The 25719-nt window shown below is 52.8% G+C and overlaps 5 protein-coding genes across 5 annotated transcripts; 2 read left to right on the top strand and 3 right to left on the bottom strand.

Moving 5' to 3' along the window:
- Positions 1 to 3069: 3069 nt before the first annotated feature.
- BDP55DRAFT_729009 (uncharacterized protein) lies at positions 3070 to 4131 on the top strand (the record flags this gene model as incomplete). The annotated part of the gene is made up of 1 exon (XM_060579515.1): positions 3070 to 4131. The coding sequence occupies one exon, from the start codon at positions 3070 to 3072 to the stop codon at positions 4129 to 4131; it is 1062 nt and encodes a 353-aa protein (XP_060429235.1).
- Positions 4132 to 13176: 9045 nt separating this feature from the next.
- Positions 13177 to 13728, bottom strand: BDP55DRAFT_664932 (uncharacterized protein). The gene has a single exon (XM_060574999.1). The coding sequence runs from the start codon at positions 13622 to 13624 to the stop codon at positions 13424 to 13426; it is 201 nt and encodes a 66-aa protein (XP_060429236.1). The 5' UTR covers positions 13625 to 13728; the 3' UTR covers positions 13177 to 13423.
- Positions 13729 to 16622: 2894 nt separating this feature from the next.
- BDP55DRAFT_664930 (uncharacterized protein) lies at positions 16623 to 17162 on the top strand (the record flags this gene model as incomplete). The annotated part of the gene is made up of 1 exon (XM_060574998.1): positions 16623 to 17162. A coding segment is annotated over one exon (540 nt), but the record flags the coding sequence as incomplete, so codon positions are not given.
- Positions 17163 to 18741: 1579 nt separating this feature from the next.
- BDP55DRAFT_729012 (short chain dehydrogenase) lies at positions 18742 to 19705 on the bottom strand (the record flags this gene model as incomplete). The annotated part of the gene is made up of 2 exons (XM_060579516.1): positions 18742 to 19357; positions 19488 to 19705. The coding sequence occupies 2 exons, from the start codon at positions 19703 to 19705 to the stop codon at positions 18742 to 18744; spliced, it is 834 nt and encodes a 277-aa protein (XP_060429238.1).
- A 2779-nt stretch (positions 19706 to 22484) lies between these two features.
- On the bottom strand, positions 22485 to 23340 carry BDP55DRAFT_664939 (uncharacterized protein; the record flags this gene model as incomplete). The annotated part of the gene is made up of 2 exons (XM_060575000.1): positions 22994 to 23340; positions 22485 to 22908 (listed from the first exon to the last, which is right to left on the bottom strand). Coding segments are annotated over exons 1-2 (461 nt in total), but the record flags the coding sequence as incomplete, so codon positions are not given.
- Between the last annotated feature and the right edge of the window lie 2379 nt (positions 23341 to 25719).

The following is a 25719-nucleotide window of genomic DNA, read 5'->3' on the forward strand; positions in this document are numbered from 1 at the left end:
TTCTCATGCGCAATGTCATGCAGACCCAGCTCACCAATCCGTTGCCGATTTGTGCACGCCGGCCGACCCCTTTTCGGCAGCTGAGGGCCGGTGCAACGCAGCTCACCTCTGTCTCCTTGCCTCGTCCCTTGAGGGCATAGCGCGATGATGCCCAACAGCCAAGAGTCACCAACCAACACAACCCAACTCCGGTTTCTTGTGGTGCCTCTCCAAACTCCCATCATTTACATCGCCATGATCATCTTCCCGGCCCAAGGAATCCCATCAAGAGGGGGGGGGACGCATTGATCGACACCACAGGGCTGGCTGCGTGACCAATTGTTCTTAAGAACAGGCTTGGAAGAGGAACAAGCTTGTAAGTATTACACCCCCATACGGCCACACACTAGCAGGGCTAGGACCCAGATAGCGTGGCTGTAGGGCTACCTGGTTCAGCTGAGGTGAGCTCAAGGGCCCCTAGTCGCATCCCCGTTCCACTCACCCACACTAACTCGCTTTGCAATGCGACAACGCCCTCCGGGAGTCTGAGCTCACAGGCAGTCTCGACTCTCTGCAAGCTTGCTTTTTTGCGACGGGTGACCTGGTCCTGAACACAATGAGTTCCCCTCCACGACACGACGTCTGCTCTGTACGAATACCAGTATCTGTCCCACAAGATACATCATGCAGGTCGCCGAGCCGACACTACCAATCGTGGTTTGTGTACGGAGCACGAAGTACATGATCCATCAACCACTATGGATATGTCAGCAGCATCCCCGTCGCGGGCTAGGTCGGTCATTTGAACAGCGTGCGACATTCTCTCACCACTAGGAAGACACGCCTTGAATCGCTCGCGACTCCAGTTCAGCCCATGTTGCTTCGTTACCATGTTGGCCACACTAGACTAGAAGCCCCTTCCGCTGCGATGGATACCAGTAGCCAGGTGGGATGGCCGCCACCGTGGGAGGTTGCGCCGTCCTACGGTCTACCAGACCCAGATCTCGGCGCAGCAAAATCCCGTCTCGTCTGGTGGACCGTCTGGACTCCACGGCCGCCGGCTTACACGGTCGAACCACGACCAGGGCCAGGGCCATTCCAGCTTGTCTTTCCCTGTCATGCGGATGCCCAGGATCCTGACGGGCTGAAAGCCTGAACGACAAGGGACTGGATTCTTTGCTGCCCCTCCCCTTGGGGCCCTTTCCGAGAAAAGTCGACCCCAAATGTTGGTCTCCGTTCGAACGTGCAACAGGCGCCGCCACGCGACGAAGCAAGTCAAGAGTCCGAACTACCTAGTACAATGGATCGGAATGCGAGCATGTTGGCGCTTGCTTGTCATGTTCGAGGTCGCATCCATATTGACACTTGACCTCACCGCCTTGTTGGTATTCCCTCCAACATCTCGTTCTTCGTCCCACTCAACGAAGCCCGCCTCTTATCAGAACTGTGCCCGGGCGTGATGATGCCTTTACCAGTCTTTGTGCAGCGGTGCTGACACTGTCTGTCGCCGCCTTCCCTGTCCAGTTGAAAAAGTCGGATGGGGAAAGCCCAACAACATTCTTGTTGCCCACCCAAAACAAGCATGTCAAGTCTACGGAGTAATCACTGTCAAGCATATGGATTGTGATGACCGCATCTTCAGAGTATCATGGTCACTTTCTCCACCATTGGGCGCATCCATGGCCACCCCATCCACGCCCGCTTCTGCAACACCGCTTAAGCTTGAGGCGTTTCCAGACGACCAGTCGAACTTGTTAGCCGCACACCTTTGCTTGCGCCGCCTTGCGGCAAATCTAAGCAAAGGCTTCTTCGCCATCGTGAACCCTAGAGCATTCGAAGGTCTGGTTGCTGTTAGTGCTATTGGTGTTCCCAGGTCTCTCTCTCTCTCTCTCTCGCTTATTTCCTTCCACAGAGGCTGGCTGGCTGGCTGACTGAAAGCTCTGAAAACGGGCCCCCCTAGGCTGAGTCTTTTGTTCCGCGCGCCAGTCCAGGATTTTGGCTGTCATCGCACACCTCCTTTTTTTTCATGTCACACGCCCCTCTCTCATCCTTTCATCTCTCGGACGGAGTAGAATTCCTTCCAAAACCCTTCTACTTCATAAGCGGGGCCAGATCTGGCGATACGGTTCAACTATCCCCATATTGTCTCGTCTCCCGCGATACGGCACATCAAGTATCGTGTCTATATATATGATACTGTATCCTGCCCAGCTTGCCCGCCAATCCTTCCACCCCACGGTCGCTCTGGTTTGGTCTACGATCCTTATAGCATCCTAGATCCTTATCAATTCGCCTTGGGTCCCAGGTCCCTCACGAAGGACTTCCTTTGTCACTCTCGAACGACATCAAGGCTATTGTCCACGGGAACACGGCGCATAGATATCCTCCGTCGTCTCAACCCTCGTCCACTGCGACTCACGCCTGCAAAGCAAGGTAACCGGCACCTCAACCCACTCAGCTTGCAACCCCGTTGGGACTTCGGAACCGACCTCTTTGTAAGTCTGCCGTCACTTACAATTGTTGGGTGATGCCGCTGCCAGTGATGCGTGGGAACCATTCAAATTCGGCCGATGGTTTCAGAGCTTGCGGCGCAATGAGCCTCGCGCCACCCTAGCGCGCGGCATCCACTCGAAATAGCACCATAAAAGGGATCAAGCACTTACACGTCGATCATGTAGACATACAGACATACATTCGCCAATCTCTCTCACTCTCTCTCCCTCACTCAAGGCTCGCGCCCATCATCTTTCTCTTATCGGCCACCCTCCTCAACAGAGGCAAAGTAATCGGTCCAGCCCAGATCACTATTCGGCAGCTTTCCCTCCCGACTTACGGCAGATGCGGCGGCCGAGGCCCACCTTCACCTGCCCCTAGTCGCTTATGTCCAGCAGCGCCATTTCATTACTCGCAAGCCACTGCTAGGTCTTGGCCAGGGCCACACAGACACAGGCATAACCCAGACGTACCACCACCACACTACCTATTCGTACATCCAAAGTTCATCAGCCAAAGGTACCGCTACCTCTCAGGCTGACAGAGACCCCCCCTACGACCCTTCCCAAGCATCAGCCGGACTATCTTTAAGCAATTATGCCCGCCCTCGCTCATGCTGAGCTTGCCTCGGGCGAGCCGCGCACAACTGGTCGTTCTTACCACCACGTTTCTTTGTCTCATCTTTGCGCAGGTCTTCTCTTACTTACCGTCCTGGTCGTCTTACGCTTGGTGGCATGTGGCGCTTTCTGGACTACGGCGAGCAACAAGTTCAAGAAGTCTCAAGAACACAATCAACACGCCAAAGATCAACTCGATCACTTGGTCAATCAGCAACGGCTCCATCATCTCTTCGTCCAAGACGGGGGCTGGGTCATGGAAGAAAAGTCACGTGGGGTCAGCAGTAACACCCTAGTTGCTGGGGCTGAGTCGACTAGGAAGATCAGTCCGCAGGACGGTTTCATGAGGGGAAATGCAAAAGATTCGGCTGAAGGCACAGAGAAGAGGAATAGCGGCGACGTGATGTTTGCGGACCATGTCCTTCGGATGGGCAAAGCCCCGGGTCATTCTCCCGCCCAGTTCATGTTATCGAGACCTCTGCAGCCTCCTCCTCTCACGCCCCCGGAGCTATCGCCAGCGGTCTTCACCTACGATGAGCGCAGAAGGAGCTTCACGAGTGGTGTCTCGGAGCTGGATGCATCGTTCTTCGAGCAGCCGAACCCTGACTATATGTCATCGACATCAACTGGCACCTCGACAGCAACTCAGGATGCGCAAACTACGAGATCCTCCCCAGCACCCCGCCGGAGGTCATACACCAAGACGCTCCCCATTGGAATTCCTTCTCAGTCATCAGCTCTGATTCTTGACGATGACGCCGGCATAGTCCTTTCTCCTTCGTCGTATCCCCCAACGTCACCTCTACTACCGGGCCCTCCCCCTATCTACGGCGAGATCCGTTATGATGAGGCCACCAAGCAAGAGATTCTCGTGCGAGGCGAGATCATCTCCTCCCTGGATGATGCGGGAACTGGGTGGAAGAGGCATACAAGAGTCTATGGAGGCGGAGTCTGCCTTGCCTGCGCAGCATCGGGTGACGATGGCCACACCCATGGCGGTTTCTATGGAGAGAACGTTTTGCCAGAAGAGAAGCGCTACTAAATCAAAAGAAAACAGCAGTCCTGCGTTGAAACGAGAAAGAGAGAGTGGTCTATCTAATCAGGGTCGATGATACCATTGGGACGGGTCCTTTTCCTCTGGGACGTAAAGCGGCGATAGACGCAAGCGGAGCTTCATCAGCATCACGGCGGCGGCACAAAATGGGTTTGGTATACACTCTCATATCGGGGAGGTTCTTTCTGTCTTCACTCCGTTCAAAATCTCACAGCATTTTAACTCACATTTTCTGCTTTCTTTTGCCCATATGGGACTTGTCTGTTCCGACTTTTGTCGCGCTATCTTATTACATCTTGGGTTACCGGGTAGGAGAATGGGAGAAAGGGTTTCTTTATGGGATATAGTGGCATGTACTGGTGGATGGGTTAAAGGGTTTTCATGTCTTCTCTTTCTGCAATTTCACGCTTCACGATGTTTATGAGTTGATGATGATTACGATTGCCAGTGCCGATTTACGGTTTGGCATTCCGACTGCTATGTTTCTGTGTCTGTATTGTGGGAAATTGAGAGCATGTATGTAGTTGAGAGACGGAGATCCGGTGTATGGGTGAGTACCTAGGTATGCATACAACATGTATCTAAATCCCGAAGCGAAATCCCGAAATGAGTTTATAGTAACCTTTGCTGCCTGCTTATGCTGGTGTGATCCTGATCTTAGTTGCTGAATCGCATCTCTTACTCCCTATCTCCTAAGCTCCGTTCAAAAGGGCTGGTTCATCAGAGGAAAGCATCTGGTGTTAGTTGGATTGTGTCTGATTTCTAGGATGGGATGGCGAGGTCTGCGTACATCCCTCTCCCTTCAATGAGATCCCGCAAGCCGCAGGGACGACTTTGGAGAACCGGAATATCGAAGCAGTGACCGTGGAAATGGCACTGAAAGTCTAAGCGAGAGTCTTACTGAGAAGCTCCTCAAGGAAGCTCACCAGGAATCTCACTAGATGTTGCACCAAGTCTCGATTGGACCCTTGTGTGGACTTGGGAAAACTAACATCGCGTCACTTCAAGCCTTTCCTTGGCTGGAGGCTATCCCAGAAGCAGAAACAAGCAGAGATCGATGCAGACGAGAGGTAGAGGAGATGACGGAATGCAGCACACGACGATCCTCCCGCATACCTATCCAGGTTTCGAGTGAAATTTTGGAATGGCCAGCTTTGTTCTCGCCGGAGAGGTTCCTTGGTTTGGGTATTGATCTTCTAGTCTCACGGAACTTTCGTCCAGGTAGCGAACAGCCAAGATAACCCAGGGTCCCGTCAAATCTTTTGATGAGGAGGCTTACTGAAGACGCTTCCAAAGTCCTTCCAACTCAGGCCTGCTCCCCGAAGCTGAGGTGAGAGTCTCCATCTCATTTCTGGGTCTCCTTCTCCTTCTCCGTCTGCGTTTCGCATAAGGAGTTACCTGGGCAACCGATTCGAACAAAAAGACACCACTATTCGTACCTACGAGGCTCCATCGCAACTCAAAGACGATCCACCAACCGCTCTGCCCTTGAGACCCCGGGCGCCGGGCAATATTGCGGGACAGGCACGGGCACTAGCGGGCCTGAAGAAAGTCAGCTCGATTACTGAGATTGAGCGCCGAGGATCGATCCTTCCAGCTCAAAGTTCCGAGGGGATTAGCTTCGATTCGGGGGGGTGGTTCGTTCGTGAGTTGCAACCTCGCAGGTGATGAACTCGCAGGCCCATAGACCCACGAAACAATCTTACCCCCTCTAGCCTCTTCGGATCTTGCAGCCTGGTGCCCTCGCTACAAAGACGCAGTCAGTGAGGTTACCTAATACTCAAGTCTCTGCCTTCCCGTGAAATGGAGCGTGGGGTACGGAGACCAAAGTCCCAAACCAAGTCAGCATTAAGAATAACTCTCCGATGACAAGAAGCCTCCGCGAGCTCTTCACGACGAGGGCCATGGCGGGTCTTGCTACAAAGGACTGAAAGATAATCAGCGATATCTCGAAAAAAGGGAATCCCGCCTCCCCAGTCGAGCTTCCTCTCAATTGCGGCGGTGATCGCGTTTGGGATGCACTTGTACCTGGACAAAGTCGGTTGCGCCCACCACCCGTTCAAGAACTCTAATACCCTTGACCCTGTTCTGAGTCCATGCCCTCTCTTGTCTTCTTCTTCGTCTCACGTCATATTCGTGACATTCCAGAACAGAAAAGACGAACCCCACCTGGGCTAGAGCGAACGGGATTCTCGAACATGCTGATCCTGTTAGGCTGCCAGTTTCGTGACTCAATCTCTACTTTCAACGGTCCCGAAGGGAGGGGGGTGATCAAATGGTCATGGGTAAACCGGGAAAGGCAGTTGAAAGTTGATACCGTTGTAGGGATGCGGCAACAAGCGAGAGTGGTCGATTGGCCAACTCGCGCATGTCTGCAATGTGTCTGTATCTACGGTCGAACTGCGCTGATTTTCTTTTAGTTTACCCCTCTCCGTCGACGTGTATGTATGTGTGTGGCCTCTTGTCCTTCCTCCGTCAGAGAGGCTCGCTCGCAGTTGCGATAACCTCCTTCAACTGACGGCTGCGGTGTAACACACTGCGCACAGATACACCGTTCTGTTGGGAACGGCGGTGGTGGTTGCGCGTAGGATCTTGATCAGCGAACCCGCTGTGGGTTGTCTGGAGAAGAGAAGGAGGGGCGGGCGAGAGTCCCTCTCTAGGCAAGCGGTGTATCGTCATTCATGTTTGCTGCCCGGAAACCGACAAACTGACACGTCGACGACACCCGCCATGCACGAAGAACATCCTTCCGCCGTGAGACATCATCCATACTCCAGATGACGGCGCGGAGACTCGGCCAAAGTATGGCGAAGGGGCGACGACGAGCAGCAAGCTCAAGACGGAGATGGCGTTTCTGCGCATGAGCAGATCGTGAGGTTGCGCCCACGTCAGCTGCCTTGCTGCTTACCACCCTCCTTTTTCCTTCCTTTGACTGTCACGTTTCGACAGCTGTATCTTGATACTCGCGGCCGTACACTCGAACGGAGTCGTCGAATCTTAGTGATATTCTGCGAATCCTACCAAGCTTGGAAAGGAGTGCAGTTCTGACCTCATCAAAGGATTTCGTGGGAATCTGATATAGGACCACTGTCGAGGTTAGAAAAGGCTCTCAAGCATATTCGGTGAGTTTGCCAGGTAACAACGGGCGGGAGGATTCCGTACCCTGGGTAGAGTGAATTTTAGGAAGAGAGAGCCGCAGGATCCGTCGTCAAAAGCTGCCGGGGTAGCTTATTGGTTTGCTATACGAAGATGGATTGGAAGATTACTTGATTGGTTGATTAGCAACCGTCGAAGCAGAGCTAGCGAGGAGATGAGCATCGAGAGACATAATCTTACTCCCAGAGGATCTCAGCCCTATGACATGTACAGGCTGGGCATGCAGACATATTCCCTCATAGGTTCAGCGAGAGGGGTTGGTCGTTGGTCGCCGAATAGGGCCTTGGCTAAGCCTGTTGATATGCCGTTCAAAATTGCCGCAGTTCAGGCCCCAGCATGAGCAGAGATGATCAAGACTAGCCGTACAGACTACATCCTCGGTATAGATACATATACGATCCAGAAGACTCAGGAACTGATCCTCAACTCTTTCCCTTGAGCCAGACTGAACACTCCTTGTTAGCCATGCCTCCTCTGAGCCATACCACTCGGTATTCCGGCGAAGCTGTTGCCGCCGTCCTCCACAAACGATGTTCGAGAGGCACCAGGTTCTCTCTGGATTTCAACAGAGGGTTGACACCACAAAGATGAACATAATACCCGGGTCTCACCTGGTGACTCGGTTGCCCATTACCCGATCCATTCAGACACTTGGCTGATCATCACCACGCCTAGATCATTCTTAATGCGCTCTTATCTTGGTGCTCTCACGCAGTCGTCATTCATTAAGCCGTGCAGAAGTAATAGATTCGCGCTGCTTGCTTCAAGAAGTTGATCAGTTGTTTCTGCGATACAAGTAAAATGGCGCCTTTCAAGCGCTGGACACCGGAACGCTCTACGTCGTCGATGGCCTAGTCTCTCGAGCGTAGAGGCCGTCGACTGGAAGAACATAGGAAGGATCGATTCAGTGTCTTTCGCTGAGGTAGGTACTCGGCTTTATAGAGCGAATGCTGTTGTATCGAGGACCAAGTCGTGTTGAGGGCCGTCAGCTCCTGGGTCTTCAACAGGCCACAGGTTCGGTCTAGCACTCGCAGTCTTGAACAACCCTTTTTTTGATGAAGGGGGTATCCGTTGTAACTGTCCCGAATCCTTGGAGCAGTACGTCAGGAGGCGCTCAGGTATGACTGAGCCGGCTGACGAACTTGGCCGCTCACCGATGCTTTTCTCGAGCCAGTCGTTCCTCGCTGAACGAGACTGGTTTTGACTCGGGGACAGCAACATCCATAATTGAGTGACGAAGGTCCGCGTGTTCCCGTGGTATCCAGGATACTGGCGCCAGGTCCGCGGCTACCAGTTTCATCGTTGACGCGCCTCGTGGCGATCCAGTGTACCGTAACCAAGTATCTTTGGCTCCTCGGCGGTAAAAGCTCAACAGCATGCGAATCGCCCCCCCCGTACTGTACCTTGCGCGCTTGTTGGAACAAAGATACTTGGTCAACTAGACTCAAGATACAGGGAACGCGCCATCTCGCCCAATCAGAAAGCTCTCATGTAAATCGCAGGCTCTCGGCCATGAACGCAACGACGTTTGCTGAACTATGGCAGCGGGGTAGAGGAACGCCACGCAGAGAAAGCCACTATCGGGTTTGCTTGCTGTCGTCAACTTATTCAGCACCAATCACAGTATCAGTATCGTGATCACCCCCGGCGGTTACGGGCCCAGACAGTTGGGCCGATGATCAATGGGCACAAGGTGGAGGGCTGGCAATCGACTGACTGGAGCCACGTTGGCGATCTCTAGGCCTGCAGATCCGTTCTTAACGAGCACTGTTGCTGCATTCTAAGCGCTCGCCGAGAAAGGGGTTGCAGAATGCAGCATGCAGGCGGTCGCCATAGGTTCGGATCCCATTTTGCCTCTGGGAATTTCTTTTTAACACAGGTTGGCGTGAACACCCTCCAAAGCCCGTTTCACGAGGTATTTCTCTGAGATCTTCAAGTCGATTAACAGGGAGTCACATATTAGTACCACATGTCGACATTATGTGACTCGGACCTTGTGCCATGATCAAGCGTGGCCAAAGCTGAACTTGTATGCATTCGCTCTTGTGAGAAAATGATTAGAGGGCATCTGATAGTGGTGATACCAATCATTGGGCTTAGCACTCCGACGGATCGCGGCAGCAAGTTCAGGGGCCCATCCCTTGAGAGCCGGCGTGCATGATGGGACGAACGGTGGAACGAGGCAAGGATCGGTTGGCATTGCTCATGACAAAGCCTTGGGCGGCCAAGTGGGCGGCGGGTAGCTCTAGCTCTCAAAGCCATGCCATGCCCTTTCTGTGCAATGATTTTCCGTTCCTGTCAAAATCCCTATATTCCCGTGAAGCCGGGAACGCCATATTCGCACCGCGGGGTTCGGCTTCTGTCAGCAACGTGGGAAAGGATTGCGAATGAAATGAGGGTTTGGGATTGAATGGCTGGTGTGGCTTTGCGACTCGTGCAGGAAGAGCCACAAATTCTTTCATCGCGCAATTTGCGTCAGGGCAGACGCGTCTGCGGCATCGCGAGGCCCGTATTTCCCCAAAGCAATTTAACTCAAGGCGCGCCGGGAGGGGCTATAGCCACGAACGCTAAGTTGGCACGTTGGACACCGTCCGTCGTGTCTCGTTCAGAGCGGGCTGAACGGCTTTGTCCTAAAGACCTATGGAGTGGTGGCCATAGTTATCGCCACCAAGCAGTAGCATCTCTCACATCTCCCTGGTTGTGACTCTGGAAGAAGGCCACCTTTCAGTATCGGAATGTGATGCGATGGCAGTCGGGCGCGACAAGAGGTGGACGAGTTCGAAGTGTCCGAAGTTTGACACTGGGCAATTGAGACGAAAATGCTCTCGCGACAGGCTTGCACTCGGGACCTTCCTTGCTGACAGTCACAGCCCCGAAGTGGGCATATCCCGTCGAGATCCGTCAAGAATGTCACCTTGTGGTACTTTTCAGGAGGTTTGATGCTCACATCCTAGCGGGCGCACAGAACAGACGACGCCGTTAGGACTTGAAGTGTTCCTTTGCGGGTGTGTCTCAGGTTCCTTGCCCCTTGCTAGAAACCTTGCAAGGCGTGGCCTCCCCTAGCATACATGGCCAAAAGCAGAAGGGGGTTAAGAGGCAGTGTGAGAGAAAAGTCTCCGTAAGAACCTGGGGTGGCCGGACGCAATGGCAGACAGGTTCGTATCCATCAAGTTCGCGGGTCCATCCCATATGGGCCCCATCGTAGCCACTGTCCGCCTCCTTGTCCGTTGTTGTAGCCTTGGTCCGGGCGGGCGACGGAGAATGAGGGCTCAAAACGGCTTTGGGGACATTGTTGGCTACGCCAGCGTGTTCCGCCTTGAGTGATTGACGACTAGAAAGCACGCTTGTCATCCAAGCTTCAGGACACCAGCTGGCATTCGTGGAGCTGTAGAGGAACACATCACCTTCAAGGCATTCTCATATTGATTGGGAACCTGACTGCGAAGCTTCCCACCATGTTTGAGCTAACGGAAAAGCTATGGTGCAGAATGACGAGTCCAGCAGGTGGGAATGTGTCACCAGAAGCTGCTCGGTGGCGAGGAGCTATTCTGAGCAGCGACTCGTTGCGTGATGGCGGGGTACCTCGGCATGTGGAGGTAAGTAGCCAGAAAACAGCAGACAGGTGCCACGACGCCATGTACCACGTTATCGAAGGAGGTGAAACAGGCTTCCCTAAGCTTTCTGATAGGAAACAGGCCAGCAGACAATAAGTTGGGGAGATGCTGGAAGTGAGACATGGAAACAGCTGATGTCGCTTACCCCGATTGTCGCCCTTTCCTAAGAGCGGACAGCACTAGACTTTATGCCGCCTTGTTTGAAGGAAACGAGCCGGAAGACCGGAGAGCTAGATGAGCGAGGAGGGAAGCGCAACGGGGTCACAAGACTGTTCAGCCTCAGGCGGACAGATTACGGCGTACAGAACTGTCTTCTTTTTCTGCGTTCCCGAAGAAATGATGAACCACCGTTGAGTCGTTCACAATTAAGTTGGGAAGCCTTGGCGGGGAGATGCGGCATCTATGGAAAGTATCGTGTGGTGTACGGGGGAGCCCCTGGAGGAGGTCCAAGCAGTCAAAGCTTGCCATGGGGATGGAGATGCCGCCACCGTGTTGTCGGTGCCAATCTGCTTTCGTCTAGTGTGCGGCGAAGCGTTCTTTGTGCCGATGTCAATCATTACTGAGCACGATCGTCTGTAGTAACACGGCCAGATCAATACGGTCGAAGTCATGGCCTCAGGAGAAAAAATCCGAGTATCCAACACGCGACCAGAATATCAGTTATCAACGGCCATCAAGTTACTCCGTACCCGTAGATGGTAAAGGCGTCGTTGTGTTTCCGACGGCGTCGAGAGTAAACATCCCAGCCAAAGATGAGAAGCGTGGTAAGGCCCGATCGGGTGCGGCTACCGTCATGGCTGACCAAGAGCTCGTAGTCGCGGGTAACCCTTGGGCTGGGTCACGGGTGATGAAGGATCACCAAAGTCTTGTTCTAGTGTTGGGAAAAGGGCCACCTTGGCAGTGTTTGAACGGCTGTCGATATCGTTGCTGATTGATGAGACGGCGTTTTGCGGTGGATTCCCCCATTGCCAAGTGGGAGAGCTTCGGCTCCGTGTTGATCAGCACAGAAATAGAAAAGACAGGATTCGGTCGGGGTCCTCGCATGGGATGGACTCTGGTGAATGGCTGGTTGGTTGGATTGGACGGCTCTCGATCCAAGCTGGACCGGGACATTATGCTATGGCGAGCATGTTCCATAACGCCGGTATCGTAATAAATTTGTCCACAAGGAGTGCATGGTGGCATGGAAGCATGTTCGATGTAGCGGGTGCGAGCGAGAACGAGAGCTAGACCCAATAGACGGGGAGACCAGCGATCTGGGCTCTAGCGAGAGTTTAGCCCCTGAAAACGGCCAGAACTTGGAGAATGGTGGGTGGTACACTACTGTGGTAGGGAGATGAGTGGTGAGTGGTGCTGTGCATTGACGTGCGGTCGTAGTAGTGGTGGTAGGTAGTCTTGGAAGCCAGCTCTCAGAGGCAGAAGATGTACCCGTATGTACTTCTGAACAAGTCAAGTCGGGTGTTCTGATCAGGAGCAGTGTCACGATGAGACTGTTGTTGATGCAGTAATGGAGTCGGGGGGGGTTGATGCTTGCTCGTGCTCAGGTAGCTGGAAGTTGGAACAGGTGCTGAGGAGGAGTCATTGCTCTGTGGTATGGTGATGCGAGGATCGGTGCGATAGCCAGAGCCAGAGCTAGAACCAGAACCAGAGCCCAAAGCAAGGCATCGTTTTGTCGCCAGGGGAAGGGGGGGAAAGAGATTCCCATCAGACGGGATGGAATGCCAGAGGCGGTTGTTGTCTTGGATGGATGTCTTGGATCGTGTTGGATGGTGGGCGGGTGATGGTCTCCGTGATGGCTCGGGAGTCTGAGCGAGTCCCGGGGCGGAGGGCCGTGGAATGATGGTGCTCAGGGGATTAGGTACCAACCACTACCTACCTTAGTGCTGCTGGCCTTTGGGATTTGGTGTGCACTGTGATGCAGGACATGATGGATGCATCGCACTGCTGCTGCATGAGCTGTGGACACATGGCTTGGTTGCTTGGATCAGAATCTGGAAACAGTTGCAACGACATCTGCAGGCCAGAGTGGTGAAAGACTACCTAAGCAGCAGCAACAGCAGCAGCAGGTTTTCACCCTCGAGCAGGAGGCAGTAGTGACAGAATCCAGTGATGTGCAGGATGCAGCAGCCAGAAACGCGAGGCCAGCAGCAGCTGAAGGTAGAGGGGAAGGAGGGAAGGAGGAGAGGAGGAGAGGCCGCGAGGTACAAAGATACTTGCTTAAGGCGGCACATCGTTGCAGATGGAGGGGCGAGTTTACCTTTGACCTCGAGTCACGTCTTCTAGCCTAAGAAAGACTATGCGGTGATTGGCCGGCAAGGCTTCAAGTTATCACATCGACTAGCCAAATTGGGGTGGCCGTCAAGCACTCAGTACCTTGTACTCGGGGTGAGGTGCCTCCAAGGTCGAAGCAGGAACGATGGAAGAACAAGACCACCTGACATGCCCACCACAGTTGGATTCTCAATGCTAAGTACCCGTGAGTACTCAGTATTACCTACTCACTCAATAAGTCAATGGTGATATTCCCGTCCTTTGTCTTGAGGTATGGTATCCGTACCGAGTCTACCTTGACGAGGATGAGTCAACTCGGGTGGTTCGACTGATGTGCAAACAGACGGGCAAGGCATCCAGCGCTCAGCAGACAATGAAAGTCTTGCCGGATATGACCCGCGCGGGTATACTGTGGAAAACCTGGAAGGTACGGAGTACATGTGAGTTTCTTAGAGTTGCGGATAATACTATACGGATAGAGTGCCCGAAAAGAAAGCAAAAAAAAAAAAAAAAAAAAAACCTGAAGAAGGCGACAAAAAAATGGGATCGCTGCTCGGCTGCCGTCAGTAATCATCCCTGGCCGTGCCTTGTTACCGAGTCGCATTCCTCGACTGGCTGTCTGCCTCAGCACTCAATTTTTGATGAAGCCACAGCTGGACCCATCATGCCGCCGCCGCATTGCCGACGCGGTCTTGCCCTGATTGACACTTCCAGGTACTCCGTAAGGCTAAGATATTCTCGTAATTCAGTGTGTGGCACTGATAAATTCGGGCAGTCTATTTAGTTTTTTCTTGCGGCTTCGCCTTCATCTTTCTGGTATTTGCTGGTAGGTGCCCTCCTTGTCTCTTTCTTCCTGCAGGCTGTGGTGGATATATGAAAGTGGAGTCTGTCCATTATGGCAAGTCCAGATGCAGACACAGCAGACTTCTCTATCCTTTCTAGTGCATCTTCATAAATGAAAAGGAAGGAAAAAAAAGTCAAAGGGTGCGTTACGGGAAGGCACCTCAGGCAAGGCACAGAGGTACATCTGGATCTGGCGTGAATGGCATGGTTGACCCACTCCAAGGACCCTTGTCCTCGGTTCTTGATCACATCATTGGCCTATTTTGTCGCCCGTCCTTGACTCCACCCTCTTTGATTGGTCGCGCGTCTCTCGCCTTGAGTTGGTAGAGTTGGGTGGTGGAACTGTGGAACTGTGGGTGGTGTGCATCACGGTCGTTGACCTGGCAGGACCTGGGCCTTGTCTGGCGGCCTGGCCTTGTCCCATCTCCACTTTCTTTGGGCTCCCCTGGATGGTGCACCTGCTTGGTGCCTGCCCTTTCACACCCTTGTCTGCCCTGGCCGTCCTGGCCCGTCCTGGTCTGGTTCCCTCCTTCCCCCCCCCTCCACCTTTCCATCCACCCCCATCTCCTGCCTACTACGTATCTATTGTGAGTGACTCCTGCCGCTTGCTCCTGCTTCACTGGACTGGAACTCTCTCAAACTGCCAGTAGCGGTTGACTGGGCTGCAACTGCCAGTACACTACTGCTCCTGCCCTGCTCTGCTCCTGCTGTTACTGCTTCTTCTCTTGCTGGGTGCTGCTGCTCCTGCCGCCGCTGCCCACACCACTGGACCACACCACCCACCCCTTGCCTTCCTTGCCTGTGCTTCGTCCACTCCTTCCCTCCCACGCCGCCGCGGCACCCACCCACCCACACACGCACACACGCACACATCCCATCTCCATATCTTGCCGTCCACTCGCTGCCCGTCTCCATTTTCCACTTCTACTTTTGCCCTCTCTTCCTCTCGTTAGCTCACCGCCCTTCTTTTTTCCCTCCTTCAACCTTTCTCTCCCCCTCCTCTTTCCCCCCGCCGCTCTGGTCTGCGATTTGTTCGTTATCGTCGTCGTCTTTTGGAAGGATAAAAAAGGAAAATTCAAAGAAAAGAAAAAAGAAAAAAACCCACAAAGCCCAAAAGCTCTCGCATTCTCTTGAGATCCGTCTCGCATCAGTTTTTTCCAATCAACCGCACAAATTCTTCAGGGGTTCTGGAAGGCTTGCTCACCACAACCACTCCGCAATTTCGCGCAACCACCACCACACGCACAATTCTCCCCCCATCCCCCGAGAGGGACGAAATAAAAAGGAACAAAAAGGAATTCGGTCCATCCCGCCAGCAATCGCATTGTGCTTTTTGCATCCTGTCTTGACCATCAACAAACAACAACACCAATCCATCCGAGAAATCACTTTTTAATCGACTGTATTCTACTTCGACTTCGCCCAATCCGTTTCTTCTTCGCAACAAATACATCAGAGAAAAAATCCACTTCGTAATCTTCAGCACCGCTCCGTCTCATCCGACGCAAAGCAACGCCAACTTTCCCAGGCACATCATCAGGTTCGCAGCTATCCAAATCTCTTCGGTTTCTTGAGGAAGCTACAAGTTACCTAACTTTCTCTCTTGCCGAATCTGTAGCGACAATCATCACGCTTGCGCCTTCGACCTCGGTTCAACAAAGAAGAATTGGTTCTTTGTGGTCCGCACCTCTTTCCTCGACCACAACCGCTTCTTGCCAAGTGTCTCTAGACGCCCCAGTGCTGTCTACACCTTCATCGGCATCACATTGTCGCCCACTCTTTCATCATTACAATCATTTTTTTGCTTTCCTTTTGACCTTGACGCCCGGTTACGCGACCATCTAATCTCACCCGACACCCACGCTGTCACTTCCCACATCCAAATCCCTGCCGATTTTTGGATTTCGACTTTTTGGCGCCTTCACTCACCCGCCTCCGTCGACACCCTTGTGCCACAGCTCCAGGACTAGCTCCGGATTTCGCCAAAGATCGTTCGGATACACACCGCAATCACGGACAGGACTGCCAACTGAGTACCATAATATCTCTCTTGACAAATTGCGCTACGCATTCTTCCTCAGCTATCCTTCTTGTAATTCGACCCGGTCGCCTCAGCCGCTTGCAAGGCTTCCATACATTCTTTCTCGAGTTACCGAGTCCCGACAACTCGGACAAACCGGCAACCTCGCCAGCTCATTTTTGTGACCGACATCGATTCCCGTCTGAGCAATGGACGCAGGCGGTCTCGCTCAAATGAACTCGACAAACTTTTCCTCGGGCAATAGCCTCGCCATGCCTGGCGGAGGTCTCGCCTCGCGCCGCGGCGGCCCCGTCAAGCCCCTCTCGCTGTCCAGCGCCACTCCCGGCAGCAATGCCGCCGACAATGGAGCGCCCACTCCTCGTACTAGCCGCTCGCATCTCCTTGCGGGTCTGAGAACCGCCCCGAAGTCTGCTACCGCCGCCAACTTCTCTGCTACCAACAATTTCAACGTCGCTTCGCCCACATCTCAGTCTTTTGCTGCTAGGAGCAACAACCTGAGTTCTAACATGTACGCCCAGGCCCAGGGCAACCAGTACAACGGTCCTAAGACAGCCATGCCTCGGTATGCTGGTCAGCAGCAGCAGCAGCAGCAGCAGCAGCAGCAACAGGCATACCAGTCCGTTCCCTCCAGCCAGCATTATAGTGCTGAGCAAGTTCTTGCCCCTCCTGAGATTCATTTCGATGAGCAGGAGCAGATGGACCCGAACTTGTATGCTCAGCTGGTTGCCACCAACATGTACCTCGCCCAGCAGCAGCAGCGCCTTCAGCAACAGCTTCTCAGTGTCCAGGCCGCCGCTCAGCAATTCCAGGGCCTGAACTTGCAAGGCGCTCAGCAACAGATTCAGCAGCAGCAGCTTGCCATGTACCAGCAGCAGCAGCAGCTTCAGAGCATCCAACAGTCGATGATGGGACAGATGCAGCAGCAGCCCCAGCAACAGGTCTACACGTACTATGACCCTGTTACCCGCCAACAGGGTTACTACATTGACCAGGGACAAACCGACCAGCAGGCCCAGCTTGCTCAAATCTATGCCGCCTTGGCCCAGCAGCAGCAGCAGCAGCAGCAGCAGCAGCAGCAAGCCCCTCGCGTTCAGGTGTCCCCGCCTCCCGAGAACCACGCCACTCCGTACCGCACCACGACCCCTCCGAAGCGTTACGAGTCGCCCTCTGAGGTTGCTCCTCTGCCTCCCCCGTCGGCGAACGCCTTCCGCCGTGGCCATAAGAAGGTCATGTCGCTCGCTCTGAATGGTAACAACCAAGCCAGCCTTTCGCCTTCCCAGGAGCCTCCTAAGTCTGCTGGACCCAAGACGGCGTCTTTCCCGTTAACTCCTCTGTCTGGAGGCTACGGGCCCGGCCAGGGACGCGCCGGCGAGCACCCCATCCGTCAACCCCGCGGACCCCCTTCCATTGAGGAGCTGAAGGCTAAGCCCATCGCTAAGATGGAGGGCAGCAAGAACTTTGCCACCCGCGCCCGCCGATCTGCGGTTCACAACCTTGTCCGTGCTGGACGTGAACGTCGAAAGGGTCCAGGCAGCTCCAACGGCAGCATGAGCCCGGTCTCAGAGAGTGCTGAGGAAGAGTCGGGTACTCCTATTACCGACAATGAGTCAGACTCTGGTCGCAGTGGATCCGGCAGTCTTGCTGGCGACATCGACTGCTCCCTGCCCAGCTCAAGAACCTCGACCAACGGCAGCTGGGGAGCTATTGGCTCCGACCGCCCAAGCTCCCGCCAAAGAACTCGCAAGAGCGTTGACAGCATTGGCAGCAACGAGAGCGGCGAGAACAGCTTCGCCAGCGTCTTCAAGAACTCGGCCCAACGCGCCGGTGTCGAAGTAGCGGACGGACAGCGCAAGGCGCCCATGCTGGTTCTCACCAGCGCCGAGAAGCGCAAGAGCGGCATTCTCGCGTAGGCTTGTTGGTCCCCGGACGTTATGAAGACTATGCACACCTATGTCTTTCCTTATTGACGACCTGCACGAGGGGGAGGTTGACCCTCAACCCCTCGCACTGCAGGATTGAACGATGGGTTGGGCGCGCTCTTACGAATCATACGGTGTTCTTTTCAAGGGGTTAGGCGGTTCATTTTACATTTCAGCATCCGAAGCTTGGTTGACTCACAAATTCATTTTCACTTCTATTACATTCTTAACCAAGTTATCGGGTTGTCGACAGTCTCTCGCTACTGATATTACTCTTATGACTCTGGACAAGCAACATCTCCAAAGGCTAAAACAGTCTTGAGCTGGACGGATCAAGAGAAAGATATACCATTGGGGCAGGGGAGTAAGGGAAGATTTGGGCCAGGCTTGGGTGTCTTTCTTCTCAAGTGAACATGGAACTTTGGTTCTGCGCGACGGGACTCGGAACGATCTCCTGAGATGGAATGGGGATGAGCCCGGACGACGTGAGACACTTGCTTTTCGTTTTCTCTTTACGGTCCTCGTGGGAATTGTTTACAGATAAGGCAAACGCGCACAAACCCCAAGTCGTTTCGTCGCAGCTGGCTGAAAAGTCGGCACGATGATGATGATGGCGGCTGACAGGACAGGAATGTAGTTAGCATAGGAATAGGCACAATACAGATTGATGCCCAACACCTCCAAACTGTTGACTTGTCGGGTGATTCATGATCAAATTTTAATTATTATTTTTTCTATTCTCACTTTCTACTCTTTACGCCTTGTTGCCGGCTTTGAATGATTCTGCCAGTTTGTCAAACATCTTTTTCCTATCCCTATCGACATGCGCAAAATTCTTGGCCGGCCCGACAATGATCTCGTCATCTTCCCCCTTTTCGAGCGCGGCCCAGGTCTCATCGGTGAACTCGTCCAGAGGCATGCCAAAGTTGGCCTGGCCCGCCGCGACGAGGTCCGGCTGCTGGCAGTGCAACTCCGTCTGCACGGCGGGCGGGACGACCTCGACGACGCGGATGTGGGAGGAGGACGGGCTCGACTGCAGCTGGGCGCGGAGGGACCAGGCGAGGGAGTGGAGGGCGGATTTTGTGGCGCAGTAGTTTGGGCAGCGGGGGATTGGGACGAGGGCTAGGCCTGAGGAGATGAGGATTATGGATGCCGTTGTTGGTGTTGTTCGTGTGGTGGTGGTGCTGCTGTTGAGAGATTGTAGGTGTGGGAGGAAGTGGGTGATGAGGTGGATTGGGGCCAGGTAGTTTGTTGTGAGCTCTGCTGAGACGGCCGGGAGGGAGATGCTGGAGGGGGAGGCGAAGTCTATGCTGCGCTGGATGCCTGCGTTGAGGAGTATTGTGTCTAGGGTTGGGTGGTTTGATGTTATTCTGGAGGTTGTTTGTTAGTTTTGATGTTGCTGGTTAGTGAGATGCCGGGAGGCGGGTTGTCTATGGTAAACTATGGGGACAATACGGATACCATGATTCCATAATGGGGAGGATGTGAAGGTAGACTCACTTCTCGACCCAAGCCGGCAGGGCCTCGAGGTCAGCGATATCAAACGGCTCTGCGGCGACTTTATCGGCGCCGTGGGCGGAGACGAGGGCGTCGAGGCGGTCTTTGCGGCGGCCTACGGCGATGACATAGGTGCCGTTTGCAATTAGGCGCTCAGCGAGGGCGAGGCCTATGCCGGAGGTCGCGCCTGTAACGAGGGTTGTTTTGGAGGGGAAGGGCATTGTGGTGGTTTTGTTTTTGCGAATAACGGTGCTTTGAAGTTGAGTCTTGGGGGTGTAAGTTGTGATATCGGGTTGGTATGCTGAGAGGTGTGAAGTTGTCATGGGATGGGGTGGGTTGTTGAGCCGACCTTAGGGGCCGAGATGTATGAGGTGTGAGGGTCATTGTGACGTTCCCCCGCTTCCACGATCGCGGGTCCGGCGGGGCCCGCTTTCTTCGCGCGATGATACTCGGGACGATGTGACGTCTGTTCGTGGAGGCGGCATGGAAGTGGGGGTTTTGACGTCTCGGAGATCGGGCGATGGGGAATGGTCTCCCTCATCTGATGCTGCGACTGTATAATGGAAGGACTTGTGTTTATCGGACGGTCGCTTCCTACTGGGTTGACCCCGCGATGAGAGGTCTTGAGCGACATTGATAAGAAATCTTAGGCTTTCTACCATCTCGTCGATCGACCACACGTATTCGTGGCAGAATCACATATGAGGATTTCAGGCACAAAAGAGGAACCTTCGTAACATGAACATAACTCTTTGATATCCCCAAGGCACTGAAACGGCTGAATGACTGTCAATAACCACCAACCTACATAACGAGGACGATCAACTGGCCCTCGAGACCAAGCTCCGGGCATAGGCCCGAGTTTGGGTTCCAAGTAGGAAGACTAGAATTGGAGGCTCTCCTATCTCGTAGAAAGAGCGCATCGATGTCCAATCTCCGGCCTCAGAGGATTTGGGAGGAAGGATAATGGCGTCGCACAACTTTAGTAAGATGTCTGTGCCGCTGGCGGCCTATCTTATTTATCACATCACTCGAGGAAATCGCTCAGAAAAGAACTCAACTTTACTCTTCAAGCAGTCACAACATTTGCGCTTCTAGCTAAATCGCTAAACTAGACTGACTGCTCTACGATAATCTATATTTAGTTCGCAGCGACCTACGATGCCAGCTTTCCATTGCTTTCCTCTTCTCCCTCGAGAAGTGCGTAAGCGCATCTGGCAAGTTGCCATGGAATCCCGTCAGATCATATATGACGAAGAACCTCCTGCCTACAACCAGTACCCCTGACCATCATCTGCGCTGCCGCCTCCCCTACTTCGCACTTGCGCCGGAACTCGGACACACCTCCAGCGCTTTTACACCAAGGTAAACGTCGCCCCGGAAACGAAACCCAAAAGGTTCGCTTGGGTCAACGTCGAGATCGACACCATCTACCTGGACCAATATGTCTTTTACAAACCCGATGTTGCGAGTCCAACGGCCCGCAAGCTACTTAATCATTCTTGGAACAGATTCCGATTCGTTCATCACCACTAACTCACAGCTACTTAAGAAGAAGCGTTTGAAACGATTATAGTTCTTCACATGGGGACACCAGAAAAAATAGACGAGTACTGCTTGGCGGGCTGGGATGAGATAATGAGGATCTATTATTCCCCGTGACGACCCTGTGGTCTTCTACACGCGGATTCTGTACTCTGAGTACCCGCCTCGTGAGATCAATCTGGACCACTAGATGAAAGTGGAGCGAGATTTCCGGAGAAAGCCGGTGGCGGAGCATCCCAGCTTACGAGCCGAGTTGTGAGGCATCCCACTCAGTCGACGATGTCTGCGGACCAAATCGCTTTCGTAGAGACTACCGCCGAGGACGAACTCAATATCGCAGCTGTCGACGTTGGCGCATAAGTGGATCTGGGCGGGGGTTCTGGCCATGTGCCTAGCGCACTCTTCTACCGGCATATGAAGATCAATCACCTGATCTGGCTGCAGGTTGTAGTTCCGTAGCGAAAAGTTCCAAGATCGCGGCGTGCTGGGGGCTCTTCGTCGTCCTGGGTTGATAAGGGCCACGGCATCTTTGTTCCTGGGGTCGATTCTGTGAATCTCGCGCATGTCCTCTAGGCAGACCCTATCGATGAGGAGATTCCGGGTCAGATCGGACCGCGTGGGGTCGCGTTCGGCGATGAGCGCCGTAGAGGGAAAGTCGGAGGATTCGTGGGTCTCGTTGGCGAAGATATGCTTGTCGGTATCCCACCATGCTGACTGATTCGGAGCATAAGAGAAGACTTTCATGACTCGGCAGTTGAGTTCAATTTGCTTCGAGTAGAGGTCTTGGGGCATCTGAGGCGAGTCTGTTTCTGGAGGGTATCGTAGACGCGGACGTGGGCTTAGAAATCTGCCCACAAGGCTTCTTGGTAGGACTCCCGGGCGACTTTGATGACGGTATTGAGGGCTGGTTTGGTGTAGATCATGCCGCATTGTCCGAAGCCGATCTTGTGATAACCGTGAGGCCAATTAGTGCCGTTGATACTACCTTCCATCGTCAAGTGTGTAAATGCTGTTGGAAGGACCGCCAAACAAGACACCTTTCTAAGTTTCGTGAAGGTTACAGTAATCCCTTCTTGAAAACTGAGAGACTAGAAAAGCGTTCTTAATGGTATTAGTAGTGTGATTCATACCTGGAAGTTCATGTCAACTAACATTGAATTGACATGATGGCTAAAGCCTATCCGCGCTGGCAAGGTATCAACGGAGGAGCCGCAATCTTAGTTCCACATGGCATCCGAATTGAGAACTTTCAATGCTATCCCATCAAATGCTAGATAGCGTCACTATATCCGTCTTCAGTCTTTCTCTAGTCTTGCTCTATTTCACTTATATCTGCCTATGAATAATCCCGACATAGATTAATCTTGGAGAAAGACTGGAGTTGGATGTAAAGACGCTATTTAGCAGTTGGTGGGATAGAACTGAATTTATCTCTTGTCAAACTACTGAAATGCTTAGCGTTCTCTCACAAGCTCACAAAATCATCGCGAGCACTATCTCATATTCTCAGTTCAATAATATCAAATTATCAAGTTGCAAGTAACATCCCAAATTGCACCAGCCACCTGGGCCGTATCCATTCCTCCGTAACAAACGCCTTATCCTGACGGAATCACTTACTACGAGACAAACCCAACTTGGTAAGTATCCTCATGAAAGACGACTTGGAATCGTACTCGCTGGCGGAAGTTAAAAGTTCCTGTCTAGCGGCATCAATCAGCGCCAGCGCGTTCTGGCGCTGCAGCTTTTCGATGCCATTGACCTTTTTCGCGGCATCTAACTCCTCGTTGAGACGTTGAACCTCCCTGATCAATGCTTTATTCCTTTTCTTTTCAGATCGGAGGCGGTCCTCGACGCGATCAATGTAGTCGTCGTATTCCTTTGGATAATTCCACGTTAGTCAATTCAGTCAACATATTTCGAGTTCCACAGAGGGAGAGAGAGGGGATTAATATCCAATCTACCGCTTGAATTGTTTTGAGCTCATGTTCGAGATCTCGAGTCCATCCTGCCCATGACTGACTCTTCCAGAGCGCTTGGCCAGGCTCAGGGTCAGGCCATGGCGTAGACGACATTGAGTACGCGGGAGATGAATCAGGTGTAGTCACCATGATTTGACAACCATCTTCAGATCTTGGCGACTGTACAGATTGGTCTGGCATTGTCTTGTTCCTCTGGAAGTCTGGGAGTTGAAGTCGAGTTTGAAATTGAATGTAAACTCTCACGAAGTTTCACGGAACTTCACAACTAAGGAAAATGATTTGGTAAGTTTAATCGAAAGACAGACAGATTGGGTGATAATCGATTCCCTGTTGGCGCTGACTGCCAGATGCTCCTTAATGAAGTGAAATACAGTCTACTTATATTGGTACAGGTAAGTATCGACATATGTCCTCATGGCGTGTTTCATCATGGGTTGTCGAGAATGTTCACTGGCATTCCCTCCTGGCAACATTCAACATCTAGAAATGAAGCCATCTCATTCCTTATTTTTCAAAGTCTTACAATGGTGGATTCAGTCTCAGATTCCAACGAAAAACCTATTGTGAACAAACATGAAGTTTTGTTAACTAAGCGGGTTCACATGGAATAGTTTTTGTGGTGTGATAAGTTAAATCATTATTGTTACCCTCCTACCTAATTCATTTTCTTTCCTCATTAATCCAATTTTTTGACATATCAGTCTCTCACTTCAGTCAATGAGCCATACAGAAAACTCTTGGATCAGAGTTTGATGAATCGTACGCAGGATCTTGTGCCACAAAAGTAAATAGTGCCTATGGAACAAGCCTCAGCATTCGCCACAAAGTGGCTGACGAAGGCTCAGCGTCAATGGTAGTACTCTTACACCAGTCCATTACTACGTGAAGCATAGCTTCAGCACTAGACCTAGATTTTTGAAGAAATCTCTCAGAAAGTCTAGCGCATTCCAATTAGCACCTGACCAAAAGATATCCACCGCTACCTAGAGAAAAGTTCCGTTCCTGACGTTGTGATGGATGTAAGAGTCTGGAACATTTCCAGACGCGCACGTGCCCTCCGTAGAGCTGTCCAGAAGCCCCCCAGATGCCTAGGCCAGGGGCGGGCCAGGGGAAACTTGGCGCCGTTTGTTGCCCTGAAACTCCTGCAGACACCACTCAATTTCCCTTTCGCTCCCGTCGAACGACGCTACACGACGCCACTATTTCCCCAAGGCTCCATCCTGGATTGATTGTCGCCAAGACGGAGAGATGGGGGCGAGGCGCTCTTGGCTCTGCTCCGAGCGTTACTCAAAAATAGAAACTGACATCACGCCCGCGACACGGTCGAGAGCCCTCTGCGATCCCTCTGTCTGCTGTCATTCCAGAACGTAGTCGGGGCGCCAAATTGTCAGCTGTTCGAGGGGGCTGATTCGGGGTGCAGCAAGGCATTCGATGTCTTAGAGGATGAGGCTTGGAATTGATGGCGACGAACACCCATGTCGGATGTGTCGGATGACATCGTCAGTCAAGTTGCCATCACGATTCGAAAGGCTAGTCGCCCGAAAGCCTTCCTAATGAGGAAGCTCTAGAAGGGGGTAGGAATCTATACCATCACAATCAAAACATCGCGGTATCAGAGGATCGTCTGTCACGGACTGGCAACCTGATGTCGAGCGAAGCTGGGCGTGAGAGGAAAATACATACATGTAGGTTCAGCAGCACGAGAGTCTTCTGATTATGGAAAGCCGTCCCGCTGCCTAGTCGATTTGCGCTTATCTCGGAGGCGAATTGTTCAAGTATTGTAACTCAGGTTTCCATGGTGCTGAGAACTGCACGTGGTATTTCCAGACGTGTGACATGAGGTGTTATTGATTACTTCTTCTGTACTACAGTAGCATCATAAAAAGGAAGAATCCTCTAATGCCAATTCGTCAACAAGGGAAATGCCAAGAGTTGATATCTGCCCACTTTTGATATAACTCACAGCTTCCCCATTCATCAACTCATCCACAAATTTGCATTTGCCAACCTTTCAATTCCTGTCATTTCATCGTAGCCAAACTTCGTGGCAGTCTTTCTTGTCGCCAGACTCCGCAAGGTCCGTGCAGGATCCTGCGAGGCCGGACGTAGCAAACGCCGTCTCTACTCTCTCGGACTCCCCCCGCATCCCCCAGTACTACGATTTGGCACTTACATGGATCGCTGTCAAAGACTCTCCTGGAAGGAAATAGCCATGAACAACTTCTTTGGATATTGAAGCATCTTTTCTCGACAACCCTTCCTCCTAGAGATATGCCATGCTCCTGCTGTGCCCTCGGAGGATTCCACTGCTTATTGTCCGGGACGGGCCGTGAAGTTGGGGCAAATGCCGGGTCACGCGTGTGCATGTATGGATAGGTGCTGTTACTAAGCAGCACCATAGCTATAACTTCTTGACTTCTCCTGCCAACCGCCCACGGCACTCAAAGTCGACGACTCTGCATGTGTCTTCGATCCATCCAGGTACTCGAGATTAAGTTTCTAAGCGCCAGTCGTCTGACCAGAAGAGCATCCTTCCCAGCAAGCGAGCTGCCCGTCAGACGCCAAGAGATAGTAGGGTTGCAGCGGTTGATAGGTTGGATGCGCCGGCAAACCTCTAAGAGGTGGAGAATTGCCGCGCCAAGACGCCAGTTGTTCGACGCCTCCCGTTCATCTCCCAGTCGTTTCTTGAATCCTTGATACATTGGGGC

The sequence above is a fragment of the Colletotrichum godetiae genome (genome assembly GCF_030913485.1).
Source record: "Colletotrichum godetiae strain CBS 193.32 chromosome Unknown BDP55scaffold_22, whole genome shotgun sequence".
Taxonomy (NCBI): Eukaryota; Fungi; Ascomycota; class Sordariomycetes; order Glomerellales; family Glomerellaceae; genus Colletotrichum; species Colletotrichum godetiae.